The sequence below is a fragment of the Dioscorea cayenensis genome, chromosome 3 (genome assembly GCF_009730915.1).
Source record: "Dioscorea cayenensis subsp. rotundata cultivar TDr96_F1 chromosome 3, TDr96_F1_v2_PseudoChromosome.rev07_lg8_w22 25.fasta, whole genome shotgun sequence".
NCBI classification, from domain to species: Eukaryota; Viridiplantae; Streptophyta; class Magnoliopsida; order Dioscoreales; family Dioscoreaceae; genus Dioscorea; species Dioscorea cayenensis.
Window position 1 is genome coordinate 17105591 of NC_052473.1, and position 19576 is coordinate 17125166.

A 19576-nucleotide genomic window follows, 5' to 3' on the forward strand; every position below is an offset into this window, starting at 1 on the left:
GCGGACTAGAATGAGCATAAAACAGACGTCGTGATGTTGTCCCCCTTAGATAACGCAACACGCGAAGTAAATGGCATAGTGGACGGAAGTAGGAGTACTAACGAACTGGCTCAGCACATGAACAGCATGAGCAATATCCGGCCTGGTAACGGTAAGATAGACAAGGCTGCCCACAATATGACGATAACGAGAAGGATCCTCTAGTGGTGTGTGCCATCCGTAGGTCGAGTCGAACATGAAGCTCCATAGGGTGTGGCGGTCAGGTGAATCGATGAAGGCCAGAGCGTATAATGAGGTCCTGAATATATCGATGTTGAGAAATATAGTAACCATTATCTGTAGAAGTCACCTCAATCCCCAGAAAATAGCTGAGAGGTCCTAAATCAGACATCATAAACTGCTGGTCGAGACGTTTGCTTCACAAAAACAATATACTCCATATCATCACCGATGAATCAACATATCATCAACATAAAGCAAAAAGCAAAGTGCGACCACTGCGAGAGGTATGGATGAATAATGCAGGATCATGATCACTGGGCAAGAAACCAGTTGCACGCACCACAGAACTAAATCGCTCAAACCAAGCACGTGGAGCTTGCTTGAGACCATAGAGAGCTCGACGAAGGCGACAAACATAACCTTTAGATGTCTCAATGCCAGGGGGTGGGTGCATGTATACCTCCTCGTGTAAATCACCGTGAAGAAAAGCATTCTTAACATCCATCTGAGAGATAGTCCAAGAGCGAACAACGACCCAGCGAGAATCGAGTGCGAGTCGTAGTCGGATGAGCCACGGGAGCAAAAAGTCTCATCATAATCACGACCATGTGCCTGTCGAAAAAAACACGAGCCACGAGGCGAGCCTTATAGCGTTCCATCGAACCATCGGACTTTTGTCTTGACCTTGTACACCCACTTGCATGTAATTGGAATGGGCGTGAGCGGTAGAGGAACAAGATCCCAAGTGCCCGTCTTTTCCAGAGCTGAAAGCTCCTCGGGACATAGTCAGCGCCACTCATGGATCTTGGGCTGCCTCGATAAGTCTTTGGGCTCATATACCGCACCAACAATAGGAAAGCCATATCTGTCAAGTGCAGTAATAGTACTACGATCACGAAGGTCATACCGAGACGTTGAGGCAGGTAAAAGACCATCGAGCATCGCATCGATGGTACTCGGCGGAGTATCGGAAGGGAGCAGGGAATAGGGAGTTGAGGATCTTGGGGAACTTTAGGCCTACTGACGATGAGTGAAAAGGAAAGGTGTCGGGGAGGCGGGGATGACGGTAAAGCGGAAGATGGATATGAAGGTGGAACAAGAGATGAAGAAGGAACAACAGGAGACTCTATAGTAGGAACTAAGTCCAAAGGAGAAAGTCGAAGAAACGAAATAGACTCTGGGAAAGGAGAGGAAAAGGGAGGTCGAGTAGCTAAAGAGTAGAAATAAGGATGACTCTCGTCAAAAGTGACATCACGAGATATGCGAATGCGACGAGCAGAAGGGTCATAGCAACGATAACCCTTATGTTCAAGACTATACCCAAGAAAGACACACTCAATCGATTGAGCTGTTAACTTAGTACGTTCACGAGGTGCAACTAAGACATAACAGACACAACCAAAGACCCGAAGATGATTATAATGAGAAAGAGAGCCAAACAAGATTTCTCCAGGACATTTACCCTGAAGAGAAGATGGTTGCATGTTAATGAGATAAAGCTAGCGTGGAAAGCGCCTCGACCCGAAATGAGCAAGAACAAAATCACGAAATTAGGGAGAGTCCGAGCGGTCTCGATCATGTGGCGATGTTTTACGTTCGAGAATCCCATTCTAGCGATGAACACCGGGACAAAAAAAGTTGAGGAAGAGTACCCTCGGATGAGAGAAATTGACGAAAAACGGTGAGACGGATACTCCCCGGAATCGAGCGAAAAAATACGAATGGTAGTAGAAAACTGAGTGTGAACCATGCTAGCAAATGACTGATAGATGGATAACAATTGAGTTCGATGTTTCATGAAGTAGACCCAGGTGTATCTAGAGTAATCATCAATGAAAATGACATAACACTTGTGACCACCTTTGGAAGTAAAAAGGCGCGGGACCCCAAACATCGGAATGAACTAAATCAAAAGAGCGACTAGACTTAGAGATGCTTGCGAGAATATGGCGGATGTACTTGCTTGCCAAGCTTACAACCCGAACAATGAAAAACCAACATCAATAGACACAGGGACCCGGGACACCTTGATGAACTAAGGAGGACAAGACGTGAGCCACATAGATGACCTAGGGCGATGATGCCCATCTGTGGAAAGGTAGCGAGCGGGGAAAAAGCGGATCACTGAACATGGATCGTAGAGGCGGGGATCACGTGGATAGGCGTGGGCATGGTAGAAGGAAGAGGAAGAGAAGGCGATCTAGAACGTAGAGTCCGCGAAGAACCACTACGGCGATGGCGAGTACCAATCACGACTTTGGTCCGAGCGGTCCCGCGCATAGCAAAGAAAGAATCATCAAACCCAACAAAAGCAGGTGAAGGTCGGTGGTGACCAGCGGACATAAGATTCATAGGCAGTGAGGAGCGAGGGACACATCGAGGGAGCAGAATCGAGAAGTAGAAAGAATCCCTTGATGTGAGACAGAACAAGAAGTTCCATCGGTGATGCGAATATACGTACTCATCGGGGAGGCGGGGTTTGCGGGATGAAAGGCGAGAATCATCGGAGGTCATGTGAAAAAGAAGCCCCCGAGTCTAAAACCCAAGAGGAAGTAGTAGTACCTGAGGCTGACATTGAGGCAGCGGATCCGGATGTACTGGACGGGAGGATCGGAAGAAGCCCGGGGAGCAACTCCGCAGCGAGATCCGGAGGAGCACCCGATTCGAAACTCAACAAAGTCGCTCGAGGGATGCAACTTGAGGCGATCTTGAAAGCACGATGACCTGTCTTCTTGCAATGGGTGCAGGTGATAGAGTCAACAGAAGGACCCTTAATCACCGCAGGCCGATGAGAAGCTGCCAAAACAGTGTGTGAGGTCACTGGAGTAGTAGCAAGAGCACGAAGAGCGTGTCTCCTCGAGCAATCAAGGCGGCAGCGCTTGACAGAGGTCGGAAGAGGATTACGTCCAAGAAGTCGAACGTCTGAGGGCTCAAAGTCGGAGCGGAGGCGCATTACAAACTAAAACATGAGGTTTTGTTGCTCATGTTTTTCTTTTGCAGCACAATTTTTTGCAACCAGAGCATCCCTTTGGCACCATAGCATCCAATTGACCAGATACACGAGTGAATACCGTGTAGAATTCCTCCACTGATAGATCCTGTTGTTGAAGACTATGCAGGTTTTGTAGTAGGGAGAACCGGAGTGCCTCACTGGTGTGTAGATAATGTTGTTGAAGATAGTCCCAAATTTCTTTTGCTGATAAATGATCAATAAAGCTCATCCTGATGGAAACATCAGTACTCATGCACAAGATAGCCATGACACGATCATTTGCAACCCGCCAAGCCTTGACACCAGCTGCAGCAGTCGTCGCCTCATCAGGAGGATCGTCAAGTAGATGAGAGGCTAGACCAATTGATCGCAAGAGCATGCGTACCGAAAATGCCCACTCACGATAATTTTGACCGTTAAGTCTAATGTCGATGTGAGGAAAAGCACCACTGCCAATAACCGGGTCAGAGGACTGAACTGGGATCGACATTTTTTTAAACACTGCGCACCATTACTGTTTTATGTTACTGTGCCATGTACTGTATGTCGGTACTGTGCACATCACTGTGCGCTGTCACTGTGTGTCGGTACTGTGCACATCACTGTGCGCTGTCACTGTATGTCGGTGCTTTGAAGAAGGAGAAGAGGACCGGCGGCAACTTGAGGAAGGAGAAGACCGGCGGCGACTTGAGAAAGAAGATCGGCGTCTTGAGGGAGGCCGACAACTTTAGGATGGGAAAATACCGACGACTTGACGGAGGCCGGCGGAGATGACCGGAGAAGATGACGATGATGACCGGCGAAGATGACCAGAGTTAAAATTTCTAAACCCTCTCTGATACCATGTTAGAATAAGGCTATATGGAATATAGAGAGAATGAAGAGAGGAAGAATGAGATGAAGAGAGGAAGAATAAGATTCATGTTGTGATGTATACAAGTATATATAGACACAAGAAGTAAAAGGCTAAAATGGGCTATATAGTAATGGGCTCTTTAACAGTTCTGAGTTTTGAGATCTTGGTGTGGTTTGGTACTCTTTTTATTTTTTGTTAGTGTTTAAATGATAATTTGATGTGGAGGGACAACTCAATTTTGCCACTCAAATATCCAACTACTTATTTGATGGTGCTAATCTGTTGAATATGTACTTGTCACAAAATCCTAGATTGGGATGATATGATAAGGAAATCCTGACCTAATCAGCTCTTGCCTCTATCAGCTCAAGATTTTTTTAAAATATCATTTTCAAGCTTTTCTAGTTGTGCTATTGTTGAAAATTCTCTACCAGGCTTCTCATCTATCATGCTTGGGATGTTGTGAATTTCTTCCTGCCAACGATCTTGTTCTTCCAGGTATATTATTCTTTAATTCAGGATCATTTATAATTTAATTTATTTATTAGTTTTTGTCTAATTTGTTTTGTAAGAACACATTAAAGCATATTAGGGGTACATGATTTATTGATTTTATTTCCAGTTTAATTACCTCAAGTTTTATTAATGACCCATGTAAAGTCCAAACCTCAAGTTCTCTGTTCAGTCTATTTTGAAACTCCTCTCCTTCCGGTGGCAACACTGACGCAGATGGATTTAGAAAGAAAGTTGATGCTTTAAATAAAATTGCATTGACATGTTGCTTTCTTTTGGACAGTTAAAGCGTGTCATCTTTGAAATAACTGTTTGCAAGCAAAACCTTTACATATTTACCAAAAATCACCCCTAGATGATGACATCCCATATGATGAACTTAAGGTTGCAGTTGTATCACCACCAAGATAGCGTTTTAGTCTTTCCAGATCATCTGCAGCATCAATCATTGTTGGTCTGGTTGAAGGTGCCTCTTGAGTGCATATAAGACCTAGATCAAGAAGTTCAATAATGGCGACTTTCCAAACATTCCTAATCTCTGGGTTTTGAGCTTCTAGTTCTTGTAATAGGAAAGAGTCAATTATATTCTCAAGTTGGCCTCGGTAGTGGTTCTTCACCCATTTTTGCAAGCTTTGGCCCTCACCAAACATGTCATCTGTAGGCCTCTTTCTGGTGACCAGTTCCAACACTATAATGCCAAAGCTGTAGACATCTCCCTCTGTTGATGCATTTCTTCCATATCCATACTCTGTAAGAGACTCAGGTCCATCAAACAAACTGAATTAGCTTATTTATGGAGACATAAGTTTCTTATATACATCAAAAGCAACTTTGCATATATGAGAACAATGGATTAACAGTTATTGATAACTATAGGTAATTTATGAGTAGCTTGCAGCATTACCTCAATGGAATGAATAAGTTTATTTATCGTTCTTAAGTGCAAAGAGTTCTTTACTGTCAATAGTTATTCAAGTTGTTAGAATAAGGTTTTAAATAATCCTTTATCTTAAATTATTGATAGAAAAGTTCGCATTGTTATTGAAAACTGAAAAGTTTTTTTAATCAACCATTTAATTTCGTGATGATTTGCTCTATCAATTAAATAAGATCATGAAATTAGGAAGTGGTTTGACTGGAACAGGTAACAGCCAAGATGGGAGTTTAAAAAACAAAAATAGTTGACATTATCTTGTCAGGTTGTATTTTAGATCGACATAATGGAGTTTGTCAGAAAAGATAGTAGGTTCAAGTTTAAGATAAGATTTCCTCATTGTGGGTACTTTGTGTCAAATAATTCAGCATTGAGGAGGTTCTTCCTTAGACAACTAAGTCAATGCTCAGAGGAAAATAGTCCATTCTCCCTCTGAAGCCAACTTCAAGAAAGCATTATGGGTTTTTCTGAAATGGCAATACACTTAAAATCTTTGTGTAAGTTTTTATGTCTTAAACTACTTGTCAGAGTACTTCAATCTGTCCTATAACTATTTGTGGTCAAACAATATCTGAATTGCCTATAATGACTTTCTTATTGTTAGCACTTAAGTCACATGCTTTTGTAGTGGTTATGATCACTAAACTGCTCCGCCTCTACTATTTAAAGAATGGTGCCATAGATATTATATTTCAGATAAGAGAAGATCTAGAAAACAAAGGTTTTGAAATCAATAAGATGTATTGAATTGTTCACTTGTGACTCACATGGTGGATGAGAGGAAATTGCAGAATTAGATTGCAGATGGTTTGGAATATAAAGCCGACTGTGTTGGCAGCTTGAACAACCAGTTAAAAAAGAAAAGTACATGAAAAAGGAAATTGGTGTCAAAATGAGGTATACAAGTTGTGGCTATCAGAAAAATTCATGATCAGAAATGATTAATTACTGTATGTTTAAGGAAGTTCGAAAGATATTGACATAGTCAAGGTAAAATAGGCCTTGATCATTTTCCTTGGAATTTTATTTTGAAAACAGGGTGGTAACTATTTATCAGACTATAAGTCAAGTGAATAAATAAAATTCTCAGTATTGATGACGATGATAAAATGTTTTGGTGAAGATGGTACGCAAGTACTAATTATTTATGACATGATTAGCATGTAGAGCCAAAATAACCATCTAATTTATATATTTATTCTTTAAACTGAGATATATGAACTCCTTGAGAGGAAAGAAATGGTACCTGGTGGAATGTATCCAACTGAACCAAAAAGCAAGTTTGCGGTTGAGTTGGGCACATTTTCAGAAATCAGGTTTCTCTCAGTGACTGTCATGACCAGCCTAGCGATTCCAAAATCTGATACAATGGCGGTCATGTCATCATTGAGCAGGATGTTACTTGGCTTCAAGTCACAATGGATGACCTGCACAGGGGAGTGGTGGTGCAGGTATGCCATTCCCTCGGCAATATCACAGCAAATATTCACCCGCTCAACTAAGCTCAGCTGTGCGGTACCTGTTCCTGGTGCTTGTGGGTAGAGATGGCTCTCAAGGCTCCCGTTAACCATGAAAGGCAGTACCAAAGCCTTGAAATCTGGCAGACTGCATGCAGTAATGATTCTCATCAGGTTCCTATGCCGAATCCTCTTCAGAACTTGGCATTCTCTGTTGAAACTCCTGGTAGAGTTACTGGCTTGGAATTGCAGAACTTTTATTGCAACTACAGTTCCATCACTCAGCACCCCTCTGTAAACGTGCCCATAGCTACCACTACCTATCAATCTGCTCAGATCGAATCCTCCGGTAGCCTCAACAAGCTCTCTGTAGGTTATCCTTGGATAAGATGATGACAAGTCTTGAGCTGGTGTGTTCAGATCAGTTTCACTCCTGTGAGATACTACAATTCTCCTGATTCTTCTGTAACACACCACAGACAGTATTGTGGTGAGGAATGCCAACACAGAGACAATACATACAAGTAACAGCAGAAATATCTTAGAATGCTTCCTGCCTTTGTTGGAGTTGCAACTAGGAAGCCCCAATGATGATCCACAGAAATGATTGCCCATGAGTGATTGGCTTGTCAAATAAGCAAAGACACCACCTTGGGGTAGTGGGCCACTGAGGTTGTTAAATGAGAGGTCGAGTTGGCGGAGACTAGTGCTAGTTGCAAGTGACGATGGAACTTCACCGGAGAGTGAATTGTAAGAGAGGTCCAATATTTGGATGCTTATAAGTTTGCCCAAGGCCTGAGGAATTGTACCTTGAAGATGATTGTGGGATAGGTTTACAAGCTGAACTTCTACACAGGCTTGCAAAGCAGATGGAATTTCGCTAGTGAGTTTATTCGATGAGAGATCGATTACTTGGACCTTATCCATTTGGCTCAGCTCCATCGGAATTGGTCCCTCCAAAGCGTTGTCTGACAGATTGAAGTATGCATAAATTGTCTTCATGGCTGCCACTTCTTTAGGAAGAGGTCCTGTGAGATTGTTGTGAGACAGGTCCAGAAGTCCTAGGTTTAATCTTCCCAGGCCTGAAGGTATGGACCCAGATAGCAAATTTTTGCTGAGAATTAGATCTGTAAGTGGCTTTATACTGGCTATATTGGCTGGAATGGAACCTGAGAGGTTGTTTCCAGATAAGTCTATTTGTTGAAGATTATTTAGCTCACAAGGAGGAGAAGGAATTTCTCCTGCTAGCAAGTTGTCAGCAAGCCAGAGTGATTGTAACCTGGGTAGGAGAAATAGTTTTAAGGGAATGGTTCCGTTCAAATAATTATTTGATAGGGTCAGCAGTGATAGATTGGAAAGATTTGATATACTTAGTGGAATCATTCCATGAATAAGGTTGGCTCCTAGATTCATATTACTAAGATTTTGACTGAGAAGGCCAATAGTTTTAGGCAAAGAGCCTCCAATGTAGTTGTTTTCCAACTCAAGGCTCTGCAAATGTGTCATATTTGAAAGGGCACTGAAGAATGGGAAGAGATTGGTATTTTTGTCATCACTCGTGAAATAATTGAATGCCAAATGCAGATGCAACAAAGAAGTTAAACACATGATGGTTTCTGATGGTAATGTACCAGTTAGAAGGTTGTTGCCGAGATCTATTGTCATCAAATTGGTTGAATTGCAAAGGGAAGCAGGAATGGTACCTGTCAATTGGTTGAGATAAAGATTTAGGATCCCCAATTGAGGGAGGTGGTTTCCTATCTCCGGAGGGATCAAACCTGTAAATGAATTGTTAGAGAGGTCTACATAAAATAGGTCAGTGCAATTGTACAGGAGACTTGTCGGAAGTGTTCCATGAAGCTCATTGCTGCTGAGGTCAATATATATTAGATGTTTTAGCATGCCTAAGCTATGTGGAACTTGTCGTTGTACTCCATTTTGTTGGATACTGAAATTCTGTAACATAGACAGAGCTCCAAACTCCTCAGGAATTGGCCCATGAAGTGCGTTTTCAGACAAATCTATCAATAGAATTTGAGAGAGATTTGAGAGAAATGGCGAGATGGTTCCTTTTAGATCTTGACCTTTGAGATTGAGCTGGCTTACTCTACCCTGTTTGAGCTTGCTTACTCTACCCTGCCAGCAAGTAATGCCATTCCACTTGCAGAAATCAGTTGACTCAGTCCAGTTACTGAGAGCACCTTTTGGATCGTCAAATATGCCCTTCTTGAATGCTAAAAGTGCCAATCGCTCTATGCTAATCTGATTGCCCTTTTGGATATGAAGTGAAGGAGAAGGGAAGAAGAGGAGAAGAAGAATAGTTAAGACAAAGGTAGGAGGATCCATTTTAACCAATTTTACATCATTGATTGTTGCGATGAAGGTACATCAGGCTCCAAAATCATATCCACAGGAAAAAAAAACAGGAAATGAGGTGGAGAAATTGACATCCAAATAAATAAAGAAATATCAGACTATCTTTGGTGATGACAAACCCTTCCTTGGTACTTAGGGTATACTACTGCTGCCCCAAATGTAACTGGATGCCTCTGTTTTATGTTGGAAACTTTATAGTAGCTAGAAGAAGACCTGCTTAGTGGCAGCTGGACCTAGTGCGCCACCTGGGAAGTCCATTTCTTTAAATTGTGGTGCAGAAGCTTCTCTATGATCATGATATAATGATTTCAGCATAGAAATTTTAGTCACTTCCACTAAATACTAACTGCATTCCTCGGGACATAAAAACTTTAGGGGTTGATATTTCTTTTTACCTTTTCCCAGTCCATTTCATGATTCTTTTGAGTAACTTTTGTGGCGCACGCCCGTTGTCTGCTTATTTTCTTTCTCTACTTGTGATGCCAAAAATGGATGTTTCAAATAGATTACAAGCTAATTTGCATTTTATCTGTAATGTAAAAGAAAATGATGAGATTATTTGGTCATCATTGACTTTTGTTTCTTTTTTTTTATATATATTTTTAGATTCTAAATGTGCGCTATAGGTTAATTTGGTTATAGTGCTATTACCTTTTTGAATTATTAATGAGTTATCCATATATACTTATGCTATATAGATTCTATAAAATAGCGTGGATTATGACTTGAAACTTCCTCTCTGATTTGTACTGTGAATCCTAGTTAAGAATATATATATATATATATATATATATATATTCTGAACTTAGGTGTACTATTGTGAGTCAAGCAAGTTCTACAAACATTTTATAAACATGTACCATATCACCATCTTTTCAAATTTTTCTCTGTTGCATGCCTTTTTGTTGTATGTATATACATTGCTGTAGAAAATCTCAAGCATGTTGTAGAATTTGAATTTACTGTCTCTGTTGTTTTGAACTTTTTCAGTTATGGAAATAGTTTCTAATGCCTAATTTTTCACAATTTACTGAACACTTTATAATGGCATGATTTGCCAGAGCAGTGGTAGTGCCGCAGCAACAACAGTAACGCACAAGCATTTGGTCTAACACTCCAGTTATGGTGGTTGGGCAGCATGGCAGGAAGATGAGGTCTGGAATGTTCATTAGATTTTATATTAATAAAACTGAGATTTTTCGGTTTTTATATTTTTAATTGAATCTACTGAAATTTTGGCTAAACTGGAAAATGAACTCATGGTATTAAGCTCAGTTATTTCGGTTTGGATTGTTAGTATGTTATTTGATTTCAAGTTTAATCACTTCAAATTTTATTGATGACCTACCTATATGAAGTCCAAACTCCAAGTATTTCTTCAGTCTACAGGTAAAAATCCTTTTTATTCACATAGAAAAAATCATTCTCCTTGGTGTGGCAATCCTAATGCTGATGGATTTACAAAAGTAAGTTGATGCCTATAACAAAATTACAGACTTGATGCTTTCTTTTGGACAATTAGATGTTTAAACTCTGCTATAACAGTTTGCAAGAAAAACCTTTACATTTTTACCAGAAATCACCCCCAGTGATTGTAGATGATGACATCCCATATGATGAACTTACTGTGGCAGTTGTATCACCACCAAGATAGCGTTTTAGTCTTTCCAGATCATCTGCAGCATCAATCATTGATGGTCTGGTTGAAGGTGCTTCTTGAGTGCATATAAGACCTACATCAAGAAGTTCAATAATGGCGACTTTCCAAACATTCCTAATCTCTGGGTTTTGAGCTTCTACTTCTTGTAATAGGAAAGAGTCGATTATATTCTCAAGTTGGCCTCGGTAGTGGTTCTTCACCCATTTTTGCAAGCTTTGGCCCTCACCAAACATGTCATCTGTAGGCCTCTTTCTGGTAACCAGTTCCAACACTATAATGCCAAAGCTGTAGACATCTCCTTTTGTTGATGCATTTCTTCCATACCCATACTCTAAGAGACTCAGGTGCATCAAACAAACTTAATTAGGCCATTTATGAACACATGATTTTGTGATACACACTGAAAGCAGCTTTACAAGCATGAAAGATACAGTTGCTACTAGCTAGGAGATTTATATGTAGCTGGTAATATTATCTTAGTGAAAGGCTATTTGAAAAGGTTATTTGTCATTCTTAGATGCAAAGGCTCCCTGCTGTAATTGCTTATTCCAATTATTTGAATAAGTATTTGAATAATCCTTTGTCTCAATTATTGATAGAAATGCCCATGTTGTTATTGAATTCTTTTTAATTCAACTAAATTTGTAAAAAGCAAAACTAATGCATGATTGAGATTTTCTCTTTGAGAGTTTAAAAACTGTTGATATTACTCTTGTTAGATTCTAACTTAGACCTGCATGATGGAATTCATCAGAACAGATCCTAGATTGAAGTTTAAGGTAATATTTTCACATTATCAGCGCTTTGCATCAAGAATTGTGGTAAAGCAATTGAATTCGCAGTAATGACTTTCTAATTGTTAGCACTAAGGCCACATTCTTTTATGGTGCTTATTAGCTCTTACCTCTACACCTCTACCATTTAAGGAATGGTTTTGAAGTCAATAAGATGTGTAGAACTGTGTACTTTAAATCACAAGGTGGATGTTAGGAAATTACCGAACTAATGGCACATATTTTGGGATACAAAGCTGACAGTGTTGGCTTCTTGGACTACCAGTTAAAAAGGTAAAGTACTTGATAAAAAGAACTTGGTGGCAGAATGAGATATACAAGTTGCGATTAATGAAAATTTCCTGATCAGAAATGATTAATTACGGTATGATTGGAGAATTTAGAAAGATATTGATGCAGTCTATGGAAAATAGGCACTGATTATTTTCATTAGAATTTCATTGTGAAAGCAAGTAGCTAAATCCATAAATTCTATTTATATAACTAAAAGTAAAGTGAATAAATAAAGTTCAATGTGTTGATGACAATGATGAGAAATTTCGATGAAGATGGTCATTCTGAAACAGTTAAATGATACAAGTTCTAAGTAAATAATTAGCACAGACAGCCAAATTACCATCTAAGGTAGGCAAGATATATTCTTCTTTAAACTTAGATATTTGAACCCCTTGAGAGGAAAGAAATGGTACCTGGTGGAATGTATCCAACTGAACCAAAAAGCAAATTTGCTGTTGAGTTCGCCGCATTTTCAGCAATCAGATTTCTCTCAGTAACCCTCATGACCAGCCTAGCGATTCCAAAATCTGATACAATGGCGGTCATGTCATCATTGAGCAGGATGTTGCTTGGCTTCAAGTCACAATGGATGACCTGCACAGGGGAGTGGTGGTGCAGGTATGCCATTCCCTCGGCAATATCACAGCAAATATTCACCCGCTCAACTAAGCTCAGCTGTGAGGTACCAGTCCCTGGTGCTTGTGGGTAGAGATGGCTCTCAAGGCTCCCGTTAATCATGAAAGGCAGCACCAAAGCCTTGAAATCTGGCAGACTGCATGCAGTAATGATTCTCATCAGGTTCCTATGCCGAATCCTCTTCAGAACTTGGCATTCTCTGTTGAAACTCCTGGTAGAGTTACTGGCTTGGAATTGCAGAACTTTTATTGCAACTACAGTTCCATCGCTCAGCACCCCTCTGTAAACATGCCCATAGCTACCACTGCCTATCAGGCTGCTCAGATCGAATCCTCCGGTAGCCTCAACAAGCTCTCTGTAGGTTATCCTTGGATAAGATGATGACAAGTCTTGAGCTGGTGTGTTCAGATCAGTTTCACCCCTGTGAGATACTACAATTCTCCTAATTCTTCTGTAACACACTACAGACAGTAATGTGGTGAGGAATGCCAACACAGAGACAATACATACAAGTAACAGCAGAAATATCTTAGAATGCTTCCTGCCTTTGTTGGAGTTGCAACTAGGAAGCCCCAATGATGATCCACAGAAATGATTGCCCATGAGGGATTCGCCTGTCAAATTAGCAAAAACACCGCCTTGGGGTAGTGGGCCACTGAGGTTGTTACATGAGAGGTTGAGTTGCTGGAGACTAGTGCTAAATGCAAGTGATGATGGCACTTCACCGGAGAATGAATTGGAAGAGAGGTCCAATATTTTGATGCTTCTGAGTTTGCCCAAGGTTGGAGGAATTGTACCTTGAAGATGATTGTGGGATAGGTTTACAAGCTGAACTTCTACACAGGTTTCTAAAGTAGATGGAATTTTTCCTGTGAATTTATTCGATGAGAGATCGATTTCTTGGACCTTATCCATATGGCTCAGCTCCATCGGAATTGGTCCCTCCAAAGCGTTGTCAGACAGATTGAAGTAAGCAGAAATTGTGTTCATGGCTGCCACTTCTGCAGGAAGAAGTCCTGTAAGATTGTTGTGAGACAAGTCCAAAAGTTCTAGGTTTAATCTTCCAAGGCTTGAAGGTATGGACCCAGACAGCGAATTTTTGCTAAGAATTAGATTTCTGAGATACTTTATACTGGCTAGATTGGCTGGAATGGAACCTGAGAGGTTGTTTCCAGATAGATCTATAAGTCCCAGACGATTTAGTTCATGAGGAGGAGAAGGAATTTCTCCTTCTAGCTTGTTGTCAGAAAGCCAGAGTCTTTGTAACCTGGGTAGCAGAAATAGGTTCAAGGGAATGGTTCCATTCAGGTAATTATTTGACAGGTTCAGTGATGATAGATTGGAAAGATTTGATATACTTAGTGGAATCATTCCATGAATAAGGTTGGCTCTTAGATTCATATTACTAAGATTTTGACTGAGAAGGCCAATAGTTTCAGGCAGAGTGCCTCCGATGTTGTTCTTTTCTAACTCAAGGCTCTCCAAATGCGTCAAATTTGACAGGGCACTGAAGAATGGGTGTAGATTTTTATTATTGTCATCACTAGTGAAATAATTGAATGCCAAATGCAAATGCAACAAAGAAGTTAAACACATGATGGTTTCTGATGGTAATGTACCAGTTAGAAAGTTGTTGCCAAGATCTATTGTTATCAAATTGGTTGAATTGCAAAGGGAAGCAGGAATAGTACCTGACAATTGGTTGAAATAAAGATTTAGGGTCCCCAAATAAGGGAGGTGGTTTCCTATCTCTGGAGGGATCAAACCTGTAAATGAATTGTTAGAGAGGTCTACAGAAATTAGATTAGTGCAATTGTACAGGAGACTTGTCGGAAGGGTTCCATGAAGCTCATTGTTGCTGAGGTCAATATAGAATAGATCTTTTAGCATGCCCAAACTACGTGGAACTTGTTGTTGGACCTCATTTAGTCTAATATTGAAAATCTGTAACATAGACAGAGCTCCAAACTCCTCAGGAATTGGCCCGTGAAGTGAGTTTTCAGACAAGTCAATGCTTAGAATTTGAGAAAGATTTGAGAGAAATGGCGAGATAGTTCCTTTTAGATCTTGACGTGTGAGACTAAGCTCTGCTTACTCTACTATTGTTGTCACAGATAATGCCATTCCATGTGCAGACATCAGTTGACTCAGTCCAGTTGCCGAGAGCATCTTTCGGATCGCTAACTATTCCTTTCTTGAATGCCAAAAGTGCCGATCGCTCTAGGTTAATCTCATTGCTCTCTTGGATTGGAAGAGAAAGAGAAGGGAGGAAGAGGAGAAGAAGCATAGCCAACACAAGAGCACAAGGATCCATTATGACAAATTTTTTGTCATTGTGTTTTGCAACTGCTTTGTGAGGTATGATGCAATGGATGTACACGAGGCTCCAAAATCATATTGGCACTAAAAAGCATGGACTGAGTCAGAGAAATTGACTTCCAAATAAAGAAAGAAACATCAATACAGTCTTTGGTACTGAGAAACTCTTCCTTGGAATCTAAGGTGGATTGCTGCTGCCTCAGATGCATTTGGATGTCTCTGTTTTAAGTTGGAAAACAAAAGCAGCTAGAAGAAGACCTGCTCAGTGGAGGCTGAGCCTAGTGCGCCAAATGGGAACTCCATTTCTTTAAACCATGACCCAGAAGTTTCTATATAAGCATAGTTGAATGATTGCAGTAAAGAAATTTTAGCCTCTTCTATTAAACACTGACGGCATTCATTGGGACACAAAAACTTTAGGAGGGTGTTTTTCTTTTCCAAATTTCCTGTCCATTTCATGCTGCACAATCATGATCTATTGATTTCTTTCTCTGCTTGTGATGTCAAAAAGTGGATGTTTTAAATAGATTATAAGATAATTGCTGTTTTATCTGTAGTGCAATAGAAAATGGTGAACTTATCCGGTCATTAACTTTTGCTAATTTTATTGTAGGATTCTGAATGAGTGCCTTTGGTTAATTTGATTATAGTGCTTTTACTTTTTCTGAATTGTTTATTAGTTATCCTTTTCTATTTTTGCTACATAGATAGTATACAATAATGTGGATCTTTGAAATTTACATTATGATTTGATGACTACCTCTCTGGCAGATACTGTGAATTCTAGTTAAAGATTCGACCGTGAAGGAAGGAATTAATTTGCATTTTTTTTTCTTAATATGTGATGGATTATTGTGTTTAGTAAGTTCTACATACATTTCATGAACATATTCCATATTACTATCCTTTCAAATTGCCATCTGTCACATGCCTTTTATTGGTGGTTTGCATCATCCTTTGAAGTATCCGCAGCTTTCTCTTGTTTGCATATACAGTAGAAAATCTTCAAGACGACGTAGAATTTGAATTCATCCAGTCTTTGTTATTTTGAACTTTTACAGTTCTAACTATATTGAGCACATTATCTTGACATGATTTGTGATAGCAGCAGTAGTGCCACAAACCGCAGGAGAACATCATTTTATTCCACAACCCACTGCTAACTTGATTGTAAATTTTTCTGTTGCATCATCCTTTGAAGTATCTGTGACTTTTTCGCTTTATATTTAAGTAAATGTTTGAGAATTAGAGTTTCACTCTAAAACGCATTTAGTTTGGCATGATTCACAAGCAACAGGTGAACATCACTTTATGCCACAGCCAATTGCTTAACATTCATGTATATCTGAATCTGACTCAATTCCAACCCTTGTAGTGCTAATGACTTTTTCTCATTTGGATTGAAGGTCTTCACTGCAGCACTCTCAATGGTGGTGTTATCATCAAACATTCATGAGATACGGGTAAAAAGAAGGAATTTTGTTCATCCACTTGTATCACTGGTCCTACTTCTCTTGCAGTTTTGTGCAACATTTTTGAAGGTATCTCTTTATATATTTTTTTTATGAACAGTTTGCAAGTGTATTGTATTTCTTTAAATGAAAGGCTCTGCTTGAGAATTCTCACTAACTTTCAATTTTCATTGGTCACCAGACACTGATGGCTTGTTTTCATATCAGACCATTTTGAGATTTTAGAGTTGGATGTTTTAGTGGTCCTATTCCTTGTTTCTTTCTTTTACTTGTATACCCCTATAAAATCCATATATTCACACTTTGTTTTCTTGTGATCACATCTATGAATAAACTCTCATTATTGGTTTTTTCTCATCTTTTAGTAAATGTTGTGTTTGAGTTGCAGTTTTAAACAGAAAAAAGAAAATAAAAAATCCTTTCATAACTAGCTCTCTAATTTTTTTATTTTACAATCTTAGATATTTGAAGAAGAGATGCAAATAGAGGAGAGTGAATAGTTTATGATGATAATGAGATAAGAAATGGTGGGTTTAGAGAGCTGGTTATGATTGTGTTCCTTTGAAAATTTTGTACAATTGAAAGTGGCACTTACACTCCACTAAGGAAGTGGAACTATGCTTGGGTTGAGATATTATGCCATCCCATTAATGTTTAATATCATTAATGAAATGATTGATGTATGTTTTCTTGCAAGGTTGTGGGACAAATTAGTGTTCCGCTTGTTCAAAAGTATTTAATATTTTAATATGTAGTCTCTATGGTTATCTTCTTGTTTTTTTTTCACATTTGTCCTTATCATTTGAAAAAACTAAATAAATTTATTTTTATGTTATTGCGAAATTCAAGGAATATCAAAGTCTAGTTTTTTTAACTACTTTTTATGTATTATTAATTGTTTTTTCTTGTGTTTGGCTTTGGGTTGGTCATTTACCTTGTAGTGTAATGCTGTGTTTAATTGTACTTTACTTTTGGTTTTCTTTCACACATATAAAGATATAATTTTATTATTATTATTATTATTAATTTTTTATAAAAATAAATAAATCATAATTTTATCATAGGTAATAAAAGAAGATAAGAAATAGCAATAATAAGAAAATTAACTCAATCGAACAGTATGATAGGGGGGCCAAATAATATTCACAGCAGTGAGAAATTTTGAATTGTTACATATCTGTCCATGTGGATCATTCATCCTAAATTTGAGAATTTTTTTTTTAAATGGATAAACCATAATATATAAATAGAGGAACATAATACAGAGGTGGAAAACAGAGTAACCAGGGAAGGCTTGTTATTAAAGATGGACTGGTCTAAGAACTTGGAAAAAGAGAAATACAACTGTGAGGGAGTTATTTGTATATAGTTCTTTATAGATATTATATTGATTCATTGAATAAAACATGTTTTTGTAATAAGATACTGAAATTTAATTAACTTTTGAACTTTATTAACACAAACATTTTGATTGGAAGTAAAATAATTAGTTGCAAATTATATTTTTATTTTTAAATAAAAATTAGTAGCTACTTGACTCAAACGAGTGTGCATATATATATATATATCAATTCTACACTCATGATAGTCTCAAAGATTGTATAATTGTAATTTCAACAGTGATTTATATGCATGTTTGCTTTATTTTTGTAACTAGTGATACGAAAATGATAAAACTGAACTCTTTAATTTAAACTTTCATTGAGTTCTTCAATTTTGATGCAACAAAGCATTAAAGAACCAATGACATGGTTTTTCAATTTGTTCAACAAATATACGAGTCTTTGACTATTTTAAATAGAGCACACTTGTCATCTATTTGTAAAAAAATAATTAAAAAAATTAATAAAAAAAAATCTTAACACATTCAACGCTTCAGTGGCCTTCATTACAATTCATATTACTAAAATTATTATTTTTTAAATAATTTTTTACAATTCATTATATAGCTCTTTAATTGCAAAATAACTATATATAATTTAATTTAATATTAATCAAATCCTACATATACAAGTTAATTATTCAACACTTCAACACTCAATAAAGTTTTAATTCAAGTCTGGGTTCTAATTTAGATTTTGAGCCAATGTGAGATTTGCTCCTCCTAGCATCTCACGGGTCACTTGAAGGGTCACTCAAACATATAGATTTTGAGTAATGCTATATAGAACGAACAGATCACACGAAACCAGCTACATCCCGTAAATTAAAAATAAAATAAAAAGAGATCAGATCACACGTGATCTCTCTTCTCTCTCTCTCGTATGATTTCCCTCTCTCTCCTGTATGATCTCTCTTCTCTCTTTTGTATGATCTCTCTCTCTCTCTCTCTCTCTCTCTCGTTTGAGTGTGTGCTCCCATCCCGGGAGGCGGGGGAACGAGATGGCGGCGAGTGGGGAGGCAGACGGCGGCTGAGAAGCGGTGAGGCGAGCAGGGGCAGGGAGGCAGAGGACGAGCAGCGGCAGGAGGCGGGAGGGCAGACGGCCGGGAGGCGAGGGAGCAGGGCGAGCCGGGAGCAGCAGCCCAGGAGTGAGAGGCGAGGCCAGGCGCGGGGCAGGAGGCAGGCAGGCCGAGGAAGTAGAGACTCGAGACAGCGGAACAGGGGCAGCAGCAGGAGTGGGAGGCAGGGCAGCCAGGGAGTGGTGAGAGCAGAGCAGTGGCCAAGGATAGGGGCAGGGAGCGGTGGAGAGCAGAGCAGTGGCAAGGATGAGGCGGGGAGGCGGTGGAAACGCAGGCAGCGGCAAGGATGTGGCCGGAGGCGGGAGATACAACGGGGCCGGGAGGCGAGGGACGGGCAGAGGCGAGTGAAAGCAGAGGAGACGGGACAGGGGCCGAAAATGGGGGAGAGCAGAGCGAGCAGGCAGAAAGGCAGCGCGGCCGGGAGTGGGGAGGCAGACGGCCGAGGAGTGGGAGAGAGCAGACGGCCGGGAGGCAGTGGAGGCAGAGCAGCGGCTGGAGGCGGGAAGACCAAGGGCAATAGGGAGCACACACTCAAACAAGAGAGAGAGATCACGTGTGATCATTTCTCTTTTTAATTTAAAAAAGCAGATCACACGTCACCAGCCACAT

The 19576-nt window shown here is 39.5% G+C and overlaps 3 protein-coding genes across 5 annotated transcripts; all 3 read right to left on the reverse strand.

Annotated features, from left to right (window-relative positions):
• Positions 1–4804: 4804 nt before the first annotated feature.
• Positions 4805–10502, reverse strand: LOC120256813 (putative leucine-rich repeat receptor-like serine/threonine-protein kinase At2g24130). Of its 2 annotated transcripts, XM_039264489.1 has the most exons (3): positions 7784–10502; positions 6764–7705; positions 4805–5331 (listed from the first exon to the last, which is right to left on the reverse strand). In XM_039264489.1, exons 1-3 carry the CDS (start codon positions 9318–9320, stop codon positions 4919–4921), a joined length of 2892 nt encoding a protein of 963 aa, XP_039120423.1. In that variant the 5' UTR covers positions 9321–10502; the 3' UTR covers positions 4805–4918. The 2 variants fall into 2 exon arrangements, with proteins under 2 accessions (XP_039120423.1, XP_039120416.1); XM_039264482.1 differs by having other exon boundaries at positions 6764–10502.
• Positions 10503–10734: 232 nt separating this feature from the next.
• LOC120256828 (putative leucine-rich repeat receptor-like serine/threonine-protein kinase At2g24130) lies at positions 10735–16844 on the reverse strand. 2 transcript variants are annotated; one of them, XM_039264508.1, is made up of 3 exons: positions 14408–16844; positions 12494–13717; positions 10735–11341 (listed from the first exon to the last, which is right to left on the reverse strand). In XM_039264508.1, the coding sequence occupies exons 1-3, from the start codon at positions 14667–14669 to the stop codon at positions 10920–10922; spliced, it is 1908 nt and encodes a 635-aa protein (XP_039120442.1). In that variant the 5' UTR covers positions 14670–16844; the 3' UTR covers positions 10735–10919. The 2 variants fall into 2 exon arrangements, with proteins under 2 accessions (XP_039120442.1, XP_039120433.1); XM_039264499.1 differs by having other exon boundaries at positions 12494–16844.
• A 1657-nt stretch (positions 16845–18501) lies between these two features.
• Positions 18502–19530, reverse strand: LOC120251084 (proline-rich receptor-like protein kinase PERK2). The gene is made up of 2 exons (XM_039259627.1): positions 18887–19530; positions 18502–18508 (listed from the first exon to the last, which is right to left on the reverse strand). The coding sequence occupies exons 1-2, from the start codon at positions 19528–19530 to the stop codon at positions 18502–18504; spliced, it is 651 nt and encodes a 216-aa protein (XP_039115561.1).
• Between the last annotated feature and the right edge of the window lie 46 nt (positions 19531–19576).